The sequence below is a fragment of the Natator depressus genome, chromosome 5 (genome assembly GCF_965152275.1).
Source record: "Natator depressus isolate rNatDep1 chromosome 5, rNatDep2.hap1, whole genome shotgun sequence".
Taxonomy (NCBI): Eukaryota; Metazoa; Chordata; order Testudines; family Cheloniidae; genus Natator; species Natator depressus.
The window spans coordinates 127,812,736-127,832,272 of NC_134238.1; the positions used below are offsets into that span (position 1 = coordinate 127,812,736).

The following is a 19,537-nucleotide window of genomic DNA, read 5'->3' on the forward strand; positions in this document are numbered from 1 at the left end:
TTATTCCATTTCAGTTTTGCTACGGTCAGTGACTGCCCAGTGATGCAACTGGACAAGCTGGCCAGTTTGTTTTGTTTGAAGTCCTACCATTATTTATATTCTAGTACAAAAAATGTTATGACATCTCCAGCAATATCATGGGTTCACCTCGTTTTTAAACTCAGTTCATACGCTAATTTCACAGGTAATTTGCAACATCCTTTTAAGATGTACTGCAAAATATTACAATGTGGCATCTTGGTTGTAAAGTGGAGTATCTTACCATGAGCACACAGTGCCAGTGCTTTGGGATTGTACTGGCTGCCTGTTTGTTATAGGTTCAAGTTTAAAATGATCTGCTCTGAAAAAGGCCTAATTGGCCTGGAACCTCCCTAACTGAGAACATTGACCTCTCCCTATGACATCAGTTGAGATCAGCGGAGGCTCTCGAGCTGGAGCTCCTTTGGTTAAAAAGGAAGGAGCTGCCAGCAGAGCATTCTACACGAGGGCTCTTCATCTTTGGAACTCACTCCCATCCAGGCCAAAATAGCATGAATTTATTGACCTTTCACCTCTAGCTTTAAGAATATTTTACACAATCTACTATTTCCCTTTGCTTTCTAGGTTATTAACGATATGCTTCCAGTTATCGGGAAGAAAAAAGTGACTGCCATTATAGCTGAGGCACAAGATGCCAAATTTAAACTTGAGTTTCTCCCATCCACAACTACAGAATATGTTAATAGCCTGATATTCCTTGATGAAATTCAGGAACGAGTAAGTACATTCTATCTTTCAGGAGATTGGGGTGAGGGGCCACTGCATATATGTATACGTATTTTATATATGTCATTTATTGAAAAAGGTGGGTAAGGAAGACCATGTATTCACATGCTGCAGACCTCCACAAAAGTAAAAAATAAAAGTTTGTACATTATCATTTCTTAATGGAGCATCACTAGAAATTATAAGACTGGATCAGAGTTAATATCAAACTTGTGTTATGCTTTTTTGCTTATACACAGCCAGTTCATTAGTCAGGAATGGACTATTGAGTTGACGACTTCCATCACAGAGATGTGTCTCATCACATCACAGAGACAGCACAGTGGTGAGGAGTTTTGGTGTCACATTTCCCTCTATATAAAACTGGGAACTGTGTCTCAAGCCCAGTATTCTGCCTTTACTGGTAGAAGCAGCTCAAGAAGAGAAGAACTCTCTCTGCTCAGTTTGCTATTGAAAGGCTTTTTTCACTGGCTATGTCTGGAGTTCTTTTCCCTCCTCCTCACTCCTCTCCTGGCAGGCTCCTGATGCATAGAGCTCAGTGGAGGACGTGACTAGAGAAAACAAGCATAGCAGGGCCACTATCTATGAGTATCCTTCTCTTCTAGCAGTGGGGTACTATCTGGCAGCCTCTCCAGCTTCTGAGACTGACGATTTTCTGTGCTGATACTGCATAGTGGTAACACTTACATGAAGAGCCTTTTCAGATGCTCCTCTTGTCAATGGCCAAGGTCCTTGGACAACTAGTTCACCTTCCCAGGTTCAGTCCTTCAGCCTTTAAAAAGGTGGCGCAAGATCAGAAATCTGACACAGGAAAGGTCTCTAACAGAGGTCCTAGTTAGCAGGATCAAGTTGATATGCCTCCCTCTTAGGCTAGGATGCACGAATGGAATTTCACTTGTGCCATGGGAAGTATTCGTACACAGTACTGGAAGAGGAACCTAATGATATCAGCTGCTTCTGTGCAGGGTATGATCAATGGCCAGGCCAACTGGCTGAATCATCAGACACTCTCCCCAAGACAGTGGGGGGATTGAACGGCAAATGCTTCAGTCAGTCTTCCTGGAGTGGGGGAATCCACAGATTGACTCAAATGGCAACAAAAATGGTATCTGTTCTGTTCCAGGGAATGAGAAAGCAAGGCATGGAAGATAGATGCCTTCTCCTTTAGTCTGTCCTTGTTAGTGTTTATGGTCATCAAAGACCTCCTGGTGCCAAGATCATGTGTGCTACCATGACAAAGGCATAGTTTAATTGACAACCTAAAACTGGGAAGGATGAATTGTGAATTTGGCCATCCCAACTAGCTGGAGAATGTTCTCCTTCAGACTATGGGAGACTCTATATCCAAGATTTGTTACCACATCTTCAGAACCTGATGTATTATATGCAACATGGCCTCAGTGCTAAATCAGTTTCAGCCAAGACCTATATTTGGTTTTTGTTCAATCAATACATTAAGAATCCAAGTGGCTATATTAGGAGCTCTTATGATTCCTTCAGAAAAGAGACTCTAATTTCTCATCCTCCTGTGCTCAGATTTACACATGCTGTGACAAAAATCTGTCCTTCTATCCAAACACCCATTGGAAGTTGTTCCTGGATTAGCTGATGCAGCAGTCATTTGAACTGTGGGCTACAACCCCAGTGTTTTTTTCCTCTTAATTTAAAGTAGCTTTTCTTATACCAGTCACCTCTGTGAGAAGGAACAGTATTTTGAATGTCTGATTAGTCATGGCAATGCGGTCCTACAGACAATCTTGGAATTCCTTTCTAAAGTTGTCCCTTACCAACTGCACCAGGAAATTTCTTTTTCATCCTTTTTGTACAAATATTTCTTACCTCACTGAGATAAGATGGCAGCTTCTGGACATGTTGTTAGTTGCTTCAGGGTCAGAAGCATTGGAAGTTATCCGCTGGGCTTGTGATGCAGTTTACCAAGCATATGTAGGGGGAAGCTGTGATATCAGAAATCCTTGGCAGTGAGCTGCCACTGCATGCTCATAGGTGGTGTGGCCAAACCAATAGTCCATTCCAGACTAGAGGATTTCCTGTTATGAGGAGACAACTTTTACAGGTAAGGACAAAGCTACCTGTTTTCATTTTTAAATGTTTCTAATTATTGCCAGCTGAAAAATGTGTACTTATTGCATTCACAGGTGGTGAATGCTGTGTTAAACGTTGAACTCCATTTTCAAGTTTTAACCTCCCTTTTTCAGCTGCTAATAATTTTCTCAAATTCCTTTTAGACTGAAATTTCACACTTTTAGTAGCAGCAAAATCCATCATCTCCAAGTGGGAACCAGAACATCCAGAAATAGACTTACTTGCAACCAGCAAAATAAAGCAAACTGAGAGAGTAACTGTGTGCCACTGCCTAATATTTTGGTATCAAAACTCTCTATAATGGAATAAAATGGTAACATAGCATACTGTATGCTAAGGGAGGGTACATTGAAGAAGATGCCACAAGTCCAGCCAAACATTTCTGTCTTCTCCAGCAGCCTGGACATACTCTGTTTTCAAACAGTAGTGATATAAGAAACTAAAAAATTCAGGGACAAGATTAACCTGTTAATTTTAATCACATAAAAAGATAATATTTGGCTAGGACTTGTTTTCTTCCCCTTATTAAAATTATTTTTCTATAATAACCATATTTTGATATTGTCAGCAATGTAACTAAGATTAAATAATGGTAAGGATTACTTAAGAATACGTGGTTGATTCACAGTAGTTGAAGTATGACTGTTTTTGCAGATCGAAAGCCTTGAAGAAGAAGGAAATGTGGTAACTCAGATGTATCAGCTTATTGAACAGTACCAAGTGCCAACACCTCCTGAAGATTTTGCTCTTTTTGCGACTCTGAAACCATCCATTGTTGCAGTTCGCAATGCAATTGACAAATCAGTGGGTGAAAGAGATTCCAGCATTACCAAATTTTGTCAACATTTAGACCAAGATGTTGTAGAGCTAAATGAGGAAGTGAAAGAAGTGAAACAGCAAGCCCAGGTTTGCAAAGAGCAGTTTACATTATTTTTATACTGTACATAATTTCTGCAATTGTGTTTTAATAAAACAAGACAACCAAGCAGTAATAAGGTCTATAAAGTTATCAACAGTCTATTCAACAATGTGAAGTAAGGTTTGATCTGTAATCCGATGCAAATGCTCACATTTTAAATTGTGCTGTATGAGTTAAAGGGTTGCACAGTATTTCTGAGGGCAGGATTTGGCCTTATGGATCTAAATATATAGGACCAAATTGTATCTTCTGCACCAAAACAGAGCTGATCTTATCACAGTGGGTCTCTCAGGGACTGGACTTCTCCCCAACCTGTCTCAGAGCTTCAGGGAATGTCCCACATACTTACTGCCTCTGCATGTGATGGGGTTCATCAGCTTGGCACTTGCTCCTTCACCTTCCTGCCCTCACCCCGAGGTCCCTGAGCATCGGGGTACAGTGAGTCACCATGAAGCTGGGCTCTGTGCCTTCTCAGGGGCTGTGGACCCCACATGGAGTCCCAAAATCCTCATCTTCCTACCACTGGCAAGGGAACCACACCAGTTCCATTGTAACCAGGGTGTTGTGGATAGAGGGGCAGGATTTGATCTGTAATGCTTAGACATATTTTGAAACGTACATGTTTTTAAAAGTGAGAAGTAATTCTTCTGCTCTACTCTGCGCTGATTAGGCCTCAGCTGGAGTATTGTGTCCAGTTCTGGGTGCCACATTTCAGGAAAGATGTGGACAAATTGGAGTAAGTCCAGAGAAGAGCAACAAAAATTAAAACATGATCTATCAGGGAAGATTGAAAAAATTGGGTTTGTTTAGTCTGGAAAAGAGAAGAATGAGAGGGGACAGGATAACAGTTTTCAAATATATAAAAGGCTGTTACACGGAGGAGGGAGAGAAAATGTTCTTAATCTCTGAGGATAGGACAAGAAGCAATGGGCTTAAATTGCAGCAAGGGAGGTTTAGGTTGTATATTAGGCAAAACTTCCTAACTGTCAGGGTGGTTAAGCACTGGAATAAATTGCCTAGGGAGGTTGTGGAATCTCCATCATTGGGGATTTTTAAGAGCAGGTTAGACAAACACCTGTCAGGGATGGTCTAGATAATACTTAGTCCTGCCATGAGTGCAGGGGGCTGGACTATGTGACTTCTCGAGGTCCCTTCCAGTCCTGTGAGTCTATCATTCCATGGTTATGGATATAAAAGGGATCAGTACTTGCCCAACTGCAGGGTTTCCTCACAGATGTTGCCATAAGCAATCAGGTCCTGGAAAGATGCCCTTACTGTGTGGCTCTAACCATGGCATAGGGAGGTTCCATGATCTATTCGGTTAGGGAGCTAACCTTCACCAACTGACGACAAATGGAAGATGGCGGTGGGAGAATATATTTTTCATTTATAAAGAGAAGAGATTTGGTCTAGAATCTTTGAGACTTGATAACTTTTCCATACCTATTTACATTGGTCATTTAAAATAGATTAAATCTCATCACACATACGTTATGCAATAAATTTTAATATTGAAACATTGGTTGTATATGTGACTGAGTTTAAAACTTATTTCCATCATCCTGGAATATAGGATGTTTATCTCAACCTGAACTAAAAGCTAAATTTAACAAACTAACAAAAAGTTGTTTTTGCTAAACAGGACCCACAGATTTTGGATATTGCAGCTGACCAAGCCAAAGTAAAACAAACTCTGACAGACTTGCAAACCATTCTAGATGAGCTACAGAAACGGGCATTCCAGTATAAATCCTACCAGAAGAATTTTAAGGTAATTTTTCCCCTCAGCTCTTTGCTGGACTTCTATGAAGCCTGAATTGAGCTGTATTTTTTGCAGTGTTAAACAATTTTTTCTGAATAGCAGAACTTTGTAAAGCCAATGCCCTGGCTAGTGTCTTTTTGGAAATAGGTATTTCTTGCCCAAACCTGCTCATGCACAAGCGAAGGCAGGATTGAGTCTCCTTTGAAAAATTGTTTGTGTGATGTCCTAATTAAACCAATGGGATTTTGTAATCTTTGTAAGCATTATAAAGACACTTTATGAAAATCACAATCTCCATCAGCTACGTATGGGGGGGTGGGAGTTCAAGGGACTAACAGAGACCCAGCTAGAAGTCTGGGGATTGTTTGTGGCTCACTTCTGATAAGGCCCAGGTAGGCCCATGTCCTATTGCACGTTTACTGGTATATCGTTTCCTAATCAAACAGGCTCATGAGGGAATCCAGATGTCCGCACACTGTACCTTCTTTGATGTGTCTGCATTGAAGGAGCTAATGCACTGAGGGAAGTACCTTGATTTTATTAGAATTTTCAGATAATACCATGGAACAGCCTGTGGCAGTCACCTGGACTTCCCCATTGGTCTCTTCAGCTAGGGAAAAAAATGCACAAGAAATGTGCAGTAGGGAGCAATCCTCCTTTGGCAGGGAGTTGGGCTATGTCTTTTAATAGGTCTTTTTCCTCTTTAGACTGTGAATCCGTTGGGCTTTGGGATTCCTTATAGGCTTGGAAACCAGAGTTCTTCTGGAGCGTAACCCTTGTAAGAGCTACATTAAAGAAACAAAAGTGACAAACACTGACTGCATTTGTAATATCTATGAACCATCTGTTGTATGAGGGCCTCATGAGCATTAGATGAGAGCTTTGCCACCACTCCTGGATGTTTGTGTGGCTATAAATGTAATGCTGATGAGAACTACTGATGACAGGGAGTTGTAAGCTTTGTAAGCACTCACCTTACAACTTACTTGCCTCTCAGAGGGTACCTACATTGCTGGAAGGGCCACTAGCGCTTGTAACTTCAGCCGGTACAATATCTGATAGTACAACAGCTGAGACTTCTTTCAAAGGTTCCACTTCTCATAGTTGAAAACACTGGGTTACACAACTGTATGTCATAACTTCTAAGAACTATATTGGAGGAGGCTGTAATTTCCGTGGGGTTGGAAATGTGCTTTAAGTGGATACATATGTACAGCTGTATCAGTAGGTTTAGAGGGGTAAGTAGCACCAGCATGCTGTTGGAAAGAACAGACTTTTTTGGAAGATGTCAGTTTGCTGGTTACTAACCTAATGCCATCTTTGGGTAGCACCTGGATCCTAATAATATTTAGGTGGCCACAATACCATCTGAAAACATGGGCAGTTGAGTTATCGTAAATTTGCTTTGGTTATGGGTGATAAATAGAATTATTGCAATCTGTTAGAGTGGGAGAGCTCCTCTACCTGTAGTTAAAGGGAATGTCACTGATACGTCTCAGGACTGGGTATACTATGGAAATCAAATAGAGCTTTTCCAGCTTCTTAAAGCATATCTTTGTTTAGTGATGAATATTCAGCACAGATGGAGAGAGCTATTTTAATGCAATGTATGTGCCTTGGCAGTTTTTCACAGAACTGACTAAAAATTAACAGTAGACTGCAATATTTACTGACTGCTGTAAATAAAAGGAGTCAAGACAACTGAATGGAGTTCACAATAATTTTGTATCTTTTGCACAAAAATATTTAAGAAGAAAAGTGGTTTAGAACAGATTATTTGCTCCTAAAGCAATATGATAGATTTCTATCCCTACTCTTCCCCAATGTTAACTGTAGCATTTGGGAAATGTGAAGTGGGTATTTTAAAAAATACACATTAGATCAGAGGTGGGCAAACTACAGCCCGTGGGCCACATCTGGACCGCGGGACCGTCCTGCCTAGCCTTTGAGCTCCTGGCCAGGGAGGCTACCTCTGGTCCCTCCCCTGCTGCATCCCCCCCCACACACACACTGCAGTGACGCCGCTGGTAAGAGGGCGGGGAGCGGGGGGGGGGGTTGGATAAGGGGCAGAGAGTCCCGGGGGGCAGTCAGGGGACAGGGAGAAGGAGGCGGTTGGATGGGGTGGAGGTTGGATAAGGGGCTGGGGGTCCCGGGGGGCCTCTCAGGGGGCGGGAGTGTGGATAGGGGACAGGGAACGGGGGGGGTTGGATGTGTCTGGGGTTCTGAGGGGGGCGGGAAGTGGGAGGGGGCGGATAGGAGGTGGGGGGCCAGGCTGTTTGGGGGGCACAGCCTTTCCTACCCAGCCCTCCATACAGTTTCACACCCCCATGTGGCCCTCGGGCCAAAAAGTTTGTCCATCCCTGCATTAGTTTGTTTGTTTGTTTGTTTTATAATAAGTTTTAAAAATGACTTTTTAAATTTTTCTTTTGAGGTGGAAATTTCAAAATTTGATGCTTTGGAGGAAGTTAGTGCAGAACTGAAACTCAAACAGCTGCTTTGGGATTCTTGTTCTGAATGGGAAATACTCCAAACAGAATGGATGGAGGTAAATTAAGTGCTCTGATTCCTAAATGACCAAGTATAAAAATGATGTATAATACAGTTTATAATATAAAATTCTAGTTTATAATATGTAGAAAAAATACTTTCTTTTATTTTTCCAAAGTGGCATTATAGATTTTTGAATTACAGAGCTATAAAAGATTACTATGCAGCTAATCTTTTTGTAAATTATTCCAGGGGTTATGCTTCTTGAATTGCTCTATACTATCTTGTGAGTTTTGTGAAGCAAATTGTAAAGCTTGAATAACATAGCAGGAATTTTGTAGATAAGTAAGTTTTATTCTAACCATTTAGAACAAACATTTGGGTTATGAAGGCTATTTAATCTTTGTGTCACTATGGATATCTGCAGTTACTAAGGCTACTAAAGAGGAAAAAGAAAAAGAAAAAAGAATAAAAATAGTCTGCCCTTAGATAAAGTTTCACTTTCCTTCATTTGGCTTTCTTCAGGCTTCTCTTCAAAATATACATGAGTTACTCCTGTGGGGAATTCTGTGCCACTGCGCATGCGCAGAATTTATGTCCCTCACGGATTTGTTTGCTTCTCCACAGAAAAATCACTTTCTGTTGGGGAAGCAAAGGGAAGCCACAAAAGCAGTCATGCGACCCTCCCCAGCAGTATGTTTCAGGTGTCCAGGGCCGCGAGCAGAGAGGTAAATGATTGTGGGGCAGGAGGCGGGACTGGGGAAGACCTGGCTGGTGTCTCCTACCCTGCGCCAGGCTCAGCTATTAGTCCCAGATGGGCTGGGGAGGATCCCCTGGCATCCGGGGCCGTGTCAGACACACCGCCAGATTTCTCCCCCAGCTGTAGGAAATGCCACAACCCGCCCCCCACATACACACACTTCCTGCACCCAACGCTCCTGAGCTGCAGGAGGAGGGATCACTGTACAGGGAGCTGCTCCCCCATCCACCCAACCCCCAGGCCTCCATACCCCTTCATACCCAGACCCTTCCACCAAGCCTCTGGCCCCTGCACCCAGAACTCCCCCTCCGATGAACCTCACCCCCCCTGCACCTGAACCACCCCAATGAGCCACCTGCACCTGGATCCCTACCCCACTGAGCTCCACTTCCCCACCATCTGGACCCCTCCCCTGAGCTCCCCCACACCAAGACCCCCCCTTCCGAGCTCTATCCCCCACACCCCCCACGCTGCACCCCAACCACCTTCACCTGGACTCAATCTGCAGGGTCCCATTACCGTTGCACCCAGAACCCTCCAACAAGCCCCTGTGCATCCAGATCCCCCCCGCATCCGGATCCCCCACTGAACCGCCCGCACCCAGATTGCTCTACACAGAACCCTCTCAACCCACACCTGGATCCCCCCATGCTAAGCCCCTCCACACTTGGATCTTGCCATGCTGAGCCTGCTTGCCCGCACCTGGCAAGGCGGGGCAGGCCCAGTCCTTGTGCTGTGTCAGGGTTGGGTGCAGCCTTTCTGCTGAGTCTGTGTCCCGGGTGGGAGCTGCACAGTGATCTCCCACCTCTGTGTAGCCAGTGGCCTGTGCTCCCCAATGCCATGCTAGAGCCTCCACATTTATTTGACAAATAAAATTTGCATAATTTTACAGAATTTTAAAATGTAGTATGCAAAATTTTTAATTTTTTGGTGCAGAATGCTGCCAGGAGTAGTGAGTTGGATCCTGCAGTGGTCAGATGACACCTCAAAACATGAGTTTTGGCTACTCATGTCTTGGCCAACAAAACAGCTAATATTCTTCTGGGTTGTAAAATTCTTTCACCGCCTCTTCACATGCAGCTGTAGTTTTGACATTCTGACCGCCTGCAGTAGTAATTTCCAGCATGATTTGTGAAGAAGTTTTTTGTTTTATATTTACCTGTGATTAACTTTAAACATCTCACTGCTACCTTTTGTTTTCTAACCACCGATTATCTCTATAATAATATCCATAGATTGGAAGCTGTTTATGGCCAGGGCCACCTTTTCATTACATGACGTACAGAGCCTAGCACAATGGGATCCTGAACGATGGCTCTAGGTGCTCCTTCAGTACATATAAATCCATAAATATTATTATTATGAGACCGCATATAACTCCTCAGTCATTATAGTAATGGCCTATTCTTGTGTGTGGGTTCCCAGTGCTGTACTGGTGGGAACTGCCATGACTTCAGAGGTTTAGGGCGGCCAGCACCTCCCCTCCTATAGATGGGACGTTCTCTCCCTGTTGGGAAGATGGACTAGCCCTTAGTGCCTCTAGCTGTCAGTTCCTGTTTCGCTGCTGACTGGAAGAGGGGCTCCCTATCACTGCTGCTGCAGCTGCATTAGTCAGAAAAATCAACATTTTATCTGCTTTGTGCTGATTTTTGTGAGTGTTTCCTCAAGGTGTAGAGTAATGTATACAACTATCTTAGATTCTGTCAGTGAAAACGAACTAACTAAATGGAGAAGGAAGGTTGATTTTTTTCGTGCTGTGCGAGGTGTCTCCTACTTCTCAATACTAGTGTTTCATAATTTCTTCCTCCCCCACTGCTTTTAGTCTTTCCTGCTTGTTTAGATCAAATTTGGCTCCATTTGTGCCCTCCTATAAAATACTGAGGTGTGTTTCCTATTGTGTATCAGGCTGCCATACACCCTAAGTGGGAGCCTTCTTCCACCAGAGGGATTCCGCATCTGAAAGGTATATGGTACATCTCACCTTACCTCTTGTCATGGTATGGTAGTTGGTGTCATGGTGTATTTACTTACTGTATATTAATTACCTACTAGATGTCTGTGTGTGCTGTATAGAGATTTAGACAAGGCTTGGTCCCTGGTGAAAACAAGGCTGACAATGCTGGGACTTGAGTTGTGTGGAAACCTGTTTGTGTTTATACTTTGTTGTTGTCCAGTTGTTTAAGAAAGACTGTGGTCATTCCATATATTGTGGCAGTGGAAGACTGCAGGCATCAAAATTGCCAGCTTTGCCTATTATCAAACCACAATATAGCCTTTCCTTTTTAATTTGCAAAATTCACTGAGTCTCCCTATCATTAGTGTTCTATTGTAGTACCTTTCTTTTACCTGTGTTTAATGGATTAGGTGTATATAATAGTGCTTTGCTTTAGAATATATGGTCTTTTGAAGCCTTTGAGTGCCCAAGGATTGCAGGATCTGACCATATACTGTAACTGTTGTACGCACTGTGTGTCAGATTTTGCTACCCTTACTTACGGTGAGTAGTATCTTTCTGTATGAGTAGTGCCATTGATTGCAGTGATTTCTTTGTGGAGTAAGGTACTATACAAAATGAATGTGACCATTAATTAATATATTTTTCTATGTTTGATTTCCACAGTGTAAATTTGATTGCTTGGATCCAGAATACCTGAATTCTCAGGTTTCCAAGTACGCCAAATTTGTGAATCAGTTGGAAAAAGGTTTGCCACCCAATAATATAGTGCCCCGGCTCAAGGGGAATGTGGAGAAGATGAGAGAAAAGGTAAAATAGCAACTTGAAATTCACTTTCCCAAAAGCTTTTTAGAAAAGGGGAGGGATAGCTCAGTGGTTTGAGGGTTGGTCTGCTAAACCCAGGGTTGTGAGTTCAATCCTCAAGGGGGCCATTTAGGGATCTGGGGCAAAAATTGGGGAGTGGTCCTGCTTTGAGCAGGGGGTTGGACTAGATGACCTCCTGAGGTCCCTTCCAACCATGATATTCTATGATTCTATGAAAAACATGAAGTTAAAATATACTACTTATTTTTCAAAAAACTTCAAAGATTCCCTCATTTTATATAACTCGTCCAGAGGCAAAATGGAAAAGGAGTGAAAAACAAAAAACTGAAAAGTTCAGTTTTTTAAAACCAAACGATTTTGGTTTTTGCCAAAAATTTCAAACAAAAAGAAACTGTGGGGAAAAGGATCTTTTGTTTGTAAAAATAATTAAATAAAATTTTTGATCAAAAGTCTTTTACAAGTTCTACTTACAAGCTTTATTTAAAAGATGGTGCTTTGAGAGAGGTCTAGCGTTGTAAAATACATGAATGAAAAATAAATATATTGTTCGTTTGACTTTTCCAGCTTCCAGTTATCACAGACCTAAGAAACCCCTTTTTAAAACCCAGGCACTGGGCAGTTTTGGAGCAAATAGTTAATGCACAACTGGTGGATGTGGAATACCCGTTATCTTTGGCTCGACTTGTTGAGCTCAGTGCTTTTGACTTTTCTCAAGAAATTCAGGATGTTTCTGGACAAGCCTCTGGAGAAGCTTCCCTGGAGACCATTCTTAAAAAGGTAACTTTTACAAACAAACATTTTGTCTTTGTTTTTGACAATGGGCTGAAAATCTTGACCTTTTTATGGACGAATAAGAAAGAATGTCTCTCTCAATTATGGTTCACAATATATAAGTACCACATTAATGGTAAGTAGAATTTTTATATTTGAGTGAAATATAAAGCAGAAATACAGTTTCTGTCATAATTCATAGATTCATAGATATTAAGGTCAGAAGGGACCGTTATGATCATCTAGTCTGACCTCCTGCACAATGCAAGCCACAGAATCTCACCCACCCACTCCTGCAATAAACCTCTCACCCTTAATAATAGACCTCTGCCCTTCCAAGGGGCATGTTCAAGGGGGCTTACAAAGGCAGAGAATGATTCTGCAGGTGCACTGCCCACAGAACTCTCCTTGGCGGAGAATGTTGGGCCCACAGAATGTTCTGTGCCTTTTCGACTGCCTCTACAGTAGCACATACCTCCTGATGTCAGCAAGTCTGTGCTGAAGTCATGTTTTGGTTTAAAAAGGCTCTATGCAAGTTGACATTATTGTAAACAGACAAAAACCACGCTTTGTTTATTATAGTTTTATGCAAAATAAGAAAAAGGTCGATGCTTGTTAAATGGAAAAGGACAAAGTCAACAGAGATTTTTTCCCTTTTTCTTCTGAGAAGAGAGAACAAACACCACAAAGTAAAACAATCATTTGACAGTGTCTGTTTAGCCCCATGCATCTGAAGAAGTGGGTTTTTTACCCATGAAAGTTTATGCCCAAATAAATCTGTTAGTCTTTATGGTGCCACCAGACTCCTCGTTGGGTTTTTTTAGGTGAAAGAGCAGTTTTTTCATTAGTTGGAATGAGACTGTGTACATTTTATTTACTTTGTAAAACCTAAATGTTTTAGTGTTGTAAGTAGATTTACAAGGTTTATAATTTTCTCAACCAGGTGGAGGATTCTTGGAAAACAACTGAATTCATTGTTCTTCCTCATCGTGATTCTAAAGATGTTTTTATCCTTGGTGGTACAGATGACATTCAGGTAAGTCACTGCTTGTACTTAATAGGCAGCTGAGAAAAGTTCAAGTGAAACAAAAATTCAGATGAAACTAGCAGTGGCAGGTTACATTTATAAAATTCTGGCAATGACCTGGTAATGGTCTATGTTGATGGAACATTTTATATTATTTTAAACAATGTATAAAAAAAATATAAATTCACATTCTTTTTGCTTATCCATTTAATAACAAATTTTTTTCTCAAGAGAGTTTCTAATTTTTCATCAACATTCAGTTCTCCAAAGTTAACAATTGCAGTATCTATTACAATATGTAATTATCTTAATAAATTGTAGATACTTTGGTTAATATCAAACATTAGAACTAGAAGAAGTAATATCAGCTGGATGACAGCGTAAAACCTATCTAGAGCCCCTCTCACAGAATCATAGAATATCAGGGTTGGAAGGGACCTCAGGAGGTCATCTAGTCCAACCCTCTGCTCAAAGCAGGACCAATCCCCAATCAAATCATCCCAGCCAGGGCTTTGTCAAGCCTGACCTTAAAAACTTCCAAGGAAGGAGATTCTACCACCTCCCTAGGTAACGCATTCCAGTGTTTCACCACCCTCCTAGTGAAAAAGTTTTTCCTAATATCCAACCTAAACCTCCCCCACTGCAACTTGAGACCATTACTCCTTGTTCTGTCCTCTTCTACCACTGAGAATAGTCTAGAACCATCCTCTCTGGAACCACCTCTCAGGTAGTTGAAAGCAGCTATCAAATCCCCCCTCATTCTTCTCTTCTGTAGACTAAATATTCCCAGTTCCCTCAGCCTCTCCTCATAACTCATGTGTTCCAGACCCCTAATCATTTTTGTTGCCCTTCGCTGGACTCTCTCCAATTTATCCACATCCTTCTTGTAGTGTGGGGCCCAAAACTGGACACAGTACTCCAGATGAGGCCTCACCAATGTCGAATAGAGGGGAACGATCACGTCCCTCGATCTGCTCACTATGCCCCTACTTATACATCCCAAAATGCCATTGGCCTTCTTGGCAACAAGGGCACACTGCTGACTCATATCCAGCTTCTCGTCCACTGTAACCCCTAGGTTCTTTTCCGCAGAACTGCTGCCGAGCCATTCGGTCCCTAGTCTGTAGCTGTGCATTGGGTTCTTCCGTCCTAAGTGCAGGACCCTGCACTTATCCTTATTGAACCTCATCAGGTTTCTTTTGGCCCAATCCTCCAATTTGTCTAGGTCCCTCTGTATCCTATCCCTGCCCTCCAGCGTATCTACCACTCCTCCCAGTTTAGTGTCATCCGCAAATTTGCTGAGAATGCAATCCACACCATCCTCCAGATCATTTATGAAGATATTGAACAAAACCAGCCCCAGGACCGACCCCTGGGGCACTCCACTTGACACCGGCTGCCAACTAGACATGGAGCCATTGATCACTACCCGTTGAGCCCGACAATCTAGCCAACTTTCTACCCACCTTATAGTGCATTCATCCAGCCCATACTTCTTTAACTTGCTGACAAGAATACTGTGGGAGACCGTGTCAAAAGCTTTGCTAAAGTCAAGAAACAATACATCCACTGCTTTTCCTTCATCCACAGAATTAGTAATCTCATCATAGAAGGCGATTAGATTAGTCAGGCATGACCTACCCTTGGTGAATCCATGCTGACTGTTCCTGATCACTTTCCTCTCGTGTAAGTGCTTCAGGATTGATTCCTTGAGGACCTGCTCCATGATTTTTCCGGGGACTGAGGTGAGGCTGACTGGCCTGTAGTTCCCAGGATCCTCCTCCTTCCCTTTTTTAAAGATTGGCACTACATTAGCCTTTTTCCAGTCATCTGGGGCTTCCCCCGTTCACCACGAGTTTTCAAAGATAATGGCCAATGGCTCTGCAATCACATCCGCCAATTCCTTTAGCACTCTCGGATGCAGCTCGTCCGGCCCCATGGACTTGTGCACGTCCAGCTTTTCTAAATAGTCCCTAACCACCTCTTTCTCCACTGAGGGCTGGCCATCTACTCCCCATGCTGTGACGCCCAGCGCAGCAGTCTGGGAGCTGACCTTGTTCGTGAAGACAGAGGCAAAAAAAGCATTGAGTACATTAGCGTTTTCCACATCCTCTGTCACTAGGTTGCCTCCCTCATTCAGTAAGGGGCTCACACTTTCCTTGGCTTTCTTCTTGTTGCCAACATACCTGAAGAAACCCTTCTTGTTACTCTTGACATCTCTTGCTAGCTGCAGCTCCAGGTGCGATTTGGCCCTCCTGATTTCATTCCTACATGCCCGAGCAATATTTTTATACTCATCCCTGGTCACATGTCCAACCTTCCACTTCTTGTAAGCTTCTTTTTTATGTTTAAGATCTGCTAGGATTTCCCCGTTAAGCCAAGCTGGTCGCCTGCCATATTTACTATTCTTTCGACTCATCGGGATGGTTTGTCCCTGTAACCTCAACAGGGATTCCTTGAAATACAGCCAGCTCTCCTGGACTCCTTTCCCCTTCATGTTAGTCCCCTAGGGGATCCTACCCATCCGTTCCCTGAGGGAGTCGAAGTCTGCTTTCCTGAAGACCAGGGTCCGTATCCTGGTGCTTACCTTTCTTCCCTGCGTCAGGATCCTGAACTCGACCAACTCATGGTCACTGCCCCCGAGATTCCCATCCACTTTTGCTTCCCCCACTAATTCTTCCCGGTTTGTGAGCAGCAGGTCAAGAAAAGCTCCCCCCCAGTTGGCTCCTCTAGCACTTGCACCAGGAAATTGTCCCCTATGCTTTCCAAAAATTTCCTGGATTGTCTATGCACCGCTGTATTGCTCTCCCAGCAGATATCAGGGTGATTGAAGTCTCTCATGAGAACCAGGGAATGCGATCTAGTAGCTTCTGCGAGTTGCCGGAAGAAAGCCTCATCCACCTCATCCCCCTGGTTCGGTGGTCTATAGCAGACTCCCACCACTACATCACTCTTGTTGCTCACACTTCTAAACCTAATCCATAGACACTCAGGTTTTTCTGCAGTTTCGTACCGGAGCTCTGAGCATTCATACTGCTCCCTTACATACAGTGCTACTCCCCCTCCTTTTCTGCCCTGCCTGTCCTTCCTGAACAGTTGATAACCATCCATGACAGTACTCCAGTCATGTGAGTTATCCCACCAAGTCTCTGTTATTCCAACCACGTCATAATTCCTTGACATCACCAGTACCTCCAGTTCTCCCTGCTTGTTTCCAAGGCTTTGTGCATTCGTATATAAGCACTTGAGATAACCTGCTGTTCGCCCCTCATTCTCAGTATGAGGCAGGAGCCCTCCCCTCACAGACGTTCCTGCCTGTGTTTCCTCCCGGTATCCCGCTTTCCCACATACCTCAGGGCTTTGGTCTCCTTCCCCCGGTGAACCTAGTTTAAAGCCCTCCTCACTAGGTTAGCCAGCCTGCTCGCAAAGATGCTCTTCCCTCTCTTCGTAAGGTGGAGCCCGTCTCTGCCCAGCACTCCTCCTTCATGGAACACCATCCCATGGTCAAAAAATCCAAAGCCTTCTCTCCGACACCACCTGCGTAGCCATTCATTGACTTCCACGATTCGACGGTCCCTACCCCAGCCTTTTCCTTCCACGGGGAGGATGGACGAGAACACCACTTGCGCCTCAAACTCCTTTATCCTTCTTCCCAGGGCCACGTAGTCTGCAGTGATCCGCTCAAGGTCATTCTTGGCAGTATCATTGGTGCCCACGTGGAGAAGCAAGAAGGGGTAGTGATCCGAGGGCTTGATGAGTCTCGGCAGTCTCTCCGTCACATCGCGAATCTTAGCCCCTGGCAAGCAGCAGACTTCTCTGTTTTCCCGGTCAGGGCGGCAGATAGATGACTCAGTCCCCCGGAGGAGAGACTCCGTGACCACCACCACCCGCCTCCTTCTCTTGGGAGTGGTGGTCGTGGAACCCCTAACCTCAGGACATCGCATCTCATGCCTTCCAACCAGCGGAGTCTCCTTCTGCTTTCTCCCCCCAGACGTATCATCTGGTCCACTCTCCACAATGGTACCTGTGGAGAGAACATGAAAGCGGTTAGTTACCTGTGTCTGCGTTACTGGAACCCGGACATTCCCCCTTCTTTTTCTGTAGGTCACATATTGCCAAGCTTCTTCACTGGCCTCTTGGCTCCGCTGTGCAACCTGCTCTAAATCTTTAGAGCTTTGCGCCCGTAGAAGCATATCCTGACTTTTGTCCAGAAAATCCTCAGATTCTCGTATGCAACGCAGGGTCGTTATCTGTTGCTCCAGACCTTCAATCTTCTCTTCCAATATGGAGACCAGCTTGCACTTTGTTCAGACAAAGTCGCTTCTGTCCTGTGGAAGAAAGACAAACATTGCACATCCAGTGCAGGTCACAACAGCTAACCCCCCCCCTTCCATATCACTTTCCTACTATGAGCTTCCTCAGAGAAGTTGACAAGATGTAAGCCTCACTGGGCTCACTCCAGGCGAACTCCCAGGCAAACTCCTGCTGTGTGCTGCTCTGCTGTCCCCCGCTGCTCAGCTGGTTCACGAAGCTCTGGCTATTTTTAAACAGCCAGGCTTCCCTGAAACAAACAAACAGACAGCCCCAATGCCCGCCCCCTGCAGGCTACCAGCCAATCAGGCACTCGCTCAGGCTCTCACACTGCCCTCCCAGCAAACACACACTCGGATACTTACTCAGCAAACACGCACTCGGATACTCACCAATCCCAGGCAAACTCCTGCTGTGTGCTGCTCTGCTGTCCCCCGCTGCTCTGCTGTCTCCCGTTGCTCTCCTGCAACTGTCTTCATGCGGTGTACCCTTTTTGCAGGCGCTTGGGTCTGTCTGTGCAGAGCCATTTGCAGGATCAGGGCCTAATTTCTGTGATTTAGAAAATATGTTATGAAATTATAACATACACTTAATTCAGCCAAAGTTTGATTCAACTAAAACTTTAGGCAACAAACCATTTGTATTGTAGTTAGGGTGACCAGATGTCCCAATTTTATAGGGACAGTCCCGATTTTGACGTCTTTTTCATATATTGACTCCTATTACCTCCCACCCCCGTCCCGATTTTTCACACTTGCTGTCTGGTCACCCTAACTGTAGTGAAATAATAACATACCTTCATCTATTTTATTTTGATCATCGCTAGTGGAGAATCAGGTCCCTAGACAGTAACTGACAGACTGTGTACTTCTTATTTAAGGTTCTTCTTGATGACAGCACTATTAATGTATCCACTATAGCCTCCTCACGATATGTGGGCCCTCTCAAAGCACGTGTTGATGAATGGCAAAAGCAGCTCTCCTTATTTAGTCAAACATTGGTGAGTAGCAAACAACAAAACAGCTTCTTAGGACTTAGCTTGAGTCTCAAATAAAGGTCAAAGTGGTGGAGTTCTAGTTTATTTTAAAATACCGAATATGCTGAAATTGCTGACAGTTTTTTTTTTTAACCTAATTTTACAAGGTGATGTCACAAAGTCCTCTTTGATCTTATATTTGTTGGGAAACCATCATTCAGAAGATGTGAGCGACATACACAGTTCAAATAATGAGCTTATATTTGTTTAACTTTCACCCTGGGAATGTTATCTAACTGGCAAGTGAATGGCCTCTGCAAATTGGAAGTGCGTGTTGGCTGCAAGCAGAGAGAAGCTAGGGTGCATAATAAGAGCTTTCAGTAGGGTGGTATCAGATCTCTCCAGGTCTTGGTGTGGGTGGAGGGTGGGTCTGGCAGCCTATGGGAGGCAAGGTCCAAGCCTCTTGCGAAGTGGGATAGCTGGTGCCTTGCTGCTGGAGTGGGGATGACAAGGTCAGCTCTGAGTTCTTGACGTGAGGCACTTCTTGCAGAAAGTGTAATAGCTGGGAGTGATTCTGGGTTGGGTACATGTAATTGAGGAAATATAGTGGGCCAGTTCATCAGCTGTGGGGTAGACAGGGCTAATGTTATGGGTAGAGGAAGGGTTCTGCACTGAAATACTGCAGATGATCAACTGAGGATCAATATACAAGGCCCAGTTGGCCTAAATAACACTTGAAGCATGTGGACCTAAATTGAAATGGGAAATTATTCAAAATATTAAAACTAAAGAAAATGTATATGTGTGATTTTAAAATTTAGCAACAGTAAAACATTAATATTAGAAAGAGAAGCACCACTGGACAGCTTTCTTCCTC

The 19,537-nt window shown here is 43.6% G+C and overlaps 1 protein-coding gene across 1 annotated transcript in view; it reads left to right on the forward strand.

Annotated features, from left to right (window-relative positions):
- DNAH6 (dynein axonemal heavy chain 6) overlaps positions 1-19,537 on the forward strand; it is a 265,685-nt gene that overhangs the window by 21,787 nt on the left and 224,361 nt on the right. Inside the window, exons 14-21 of the mRNA XM_074953620.1 lie at positions 604-756; positions 3,523-3,774; positions 5,430-5,558; positions 7,981-8,094; positions 11,417-11,560; positions 12,140-12,352; positions 13,290-13,382; positions 18,565-18,684. Coding sequence (XP_074809721.1) covers positions 604-756; positions 3,523-3,774; positions 5,430-5,558; positions 7,981-8,094; positions 11,417-11,560; positions 12,140-12,352; positions 13,290-13,382; positions 18,565-18,684 — 1,218 coding nt within the window. The remainder of the gene's footprint in view (positions 1-603; positions 757-3,522; positions 3,775-5,429; positions 5,559-7,980; positions 8,095-11,416; positions 11,561-12,139; positions 12,353-13,289; positions 13,383-18,564; positions 18,685-19,537) is intronic.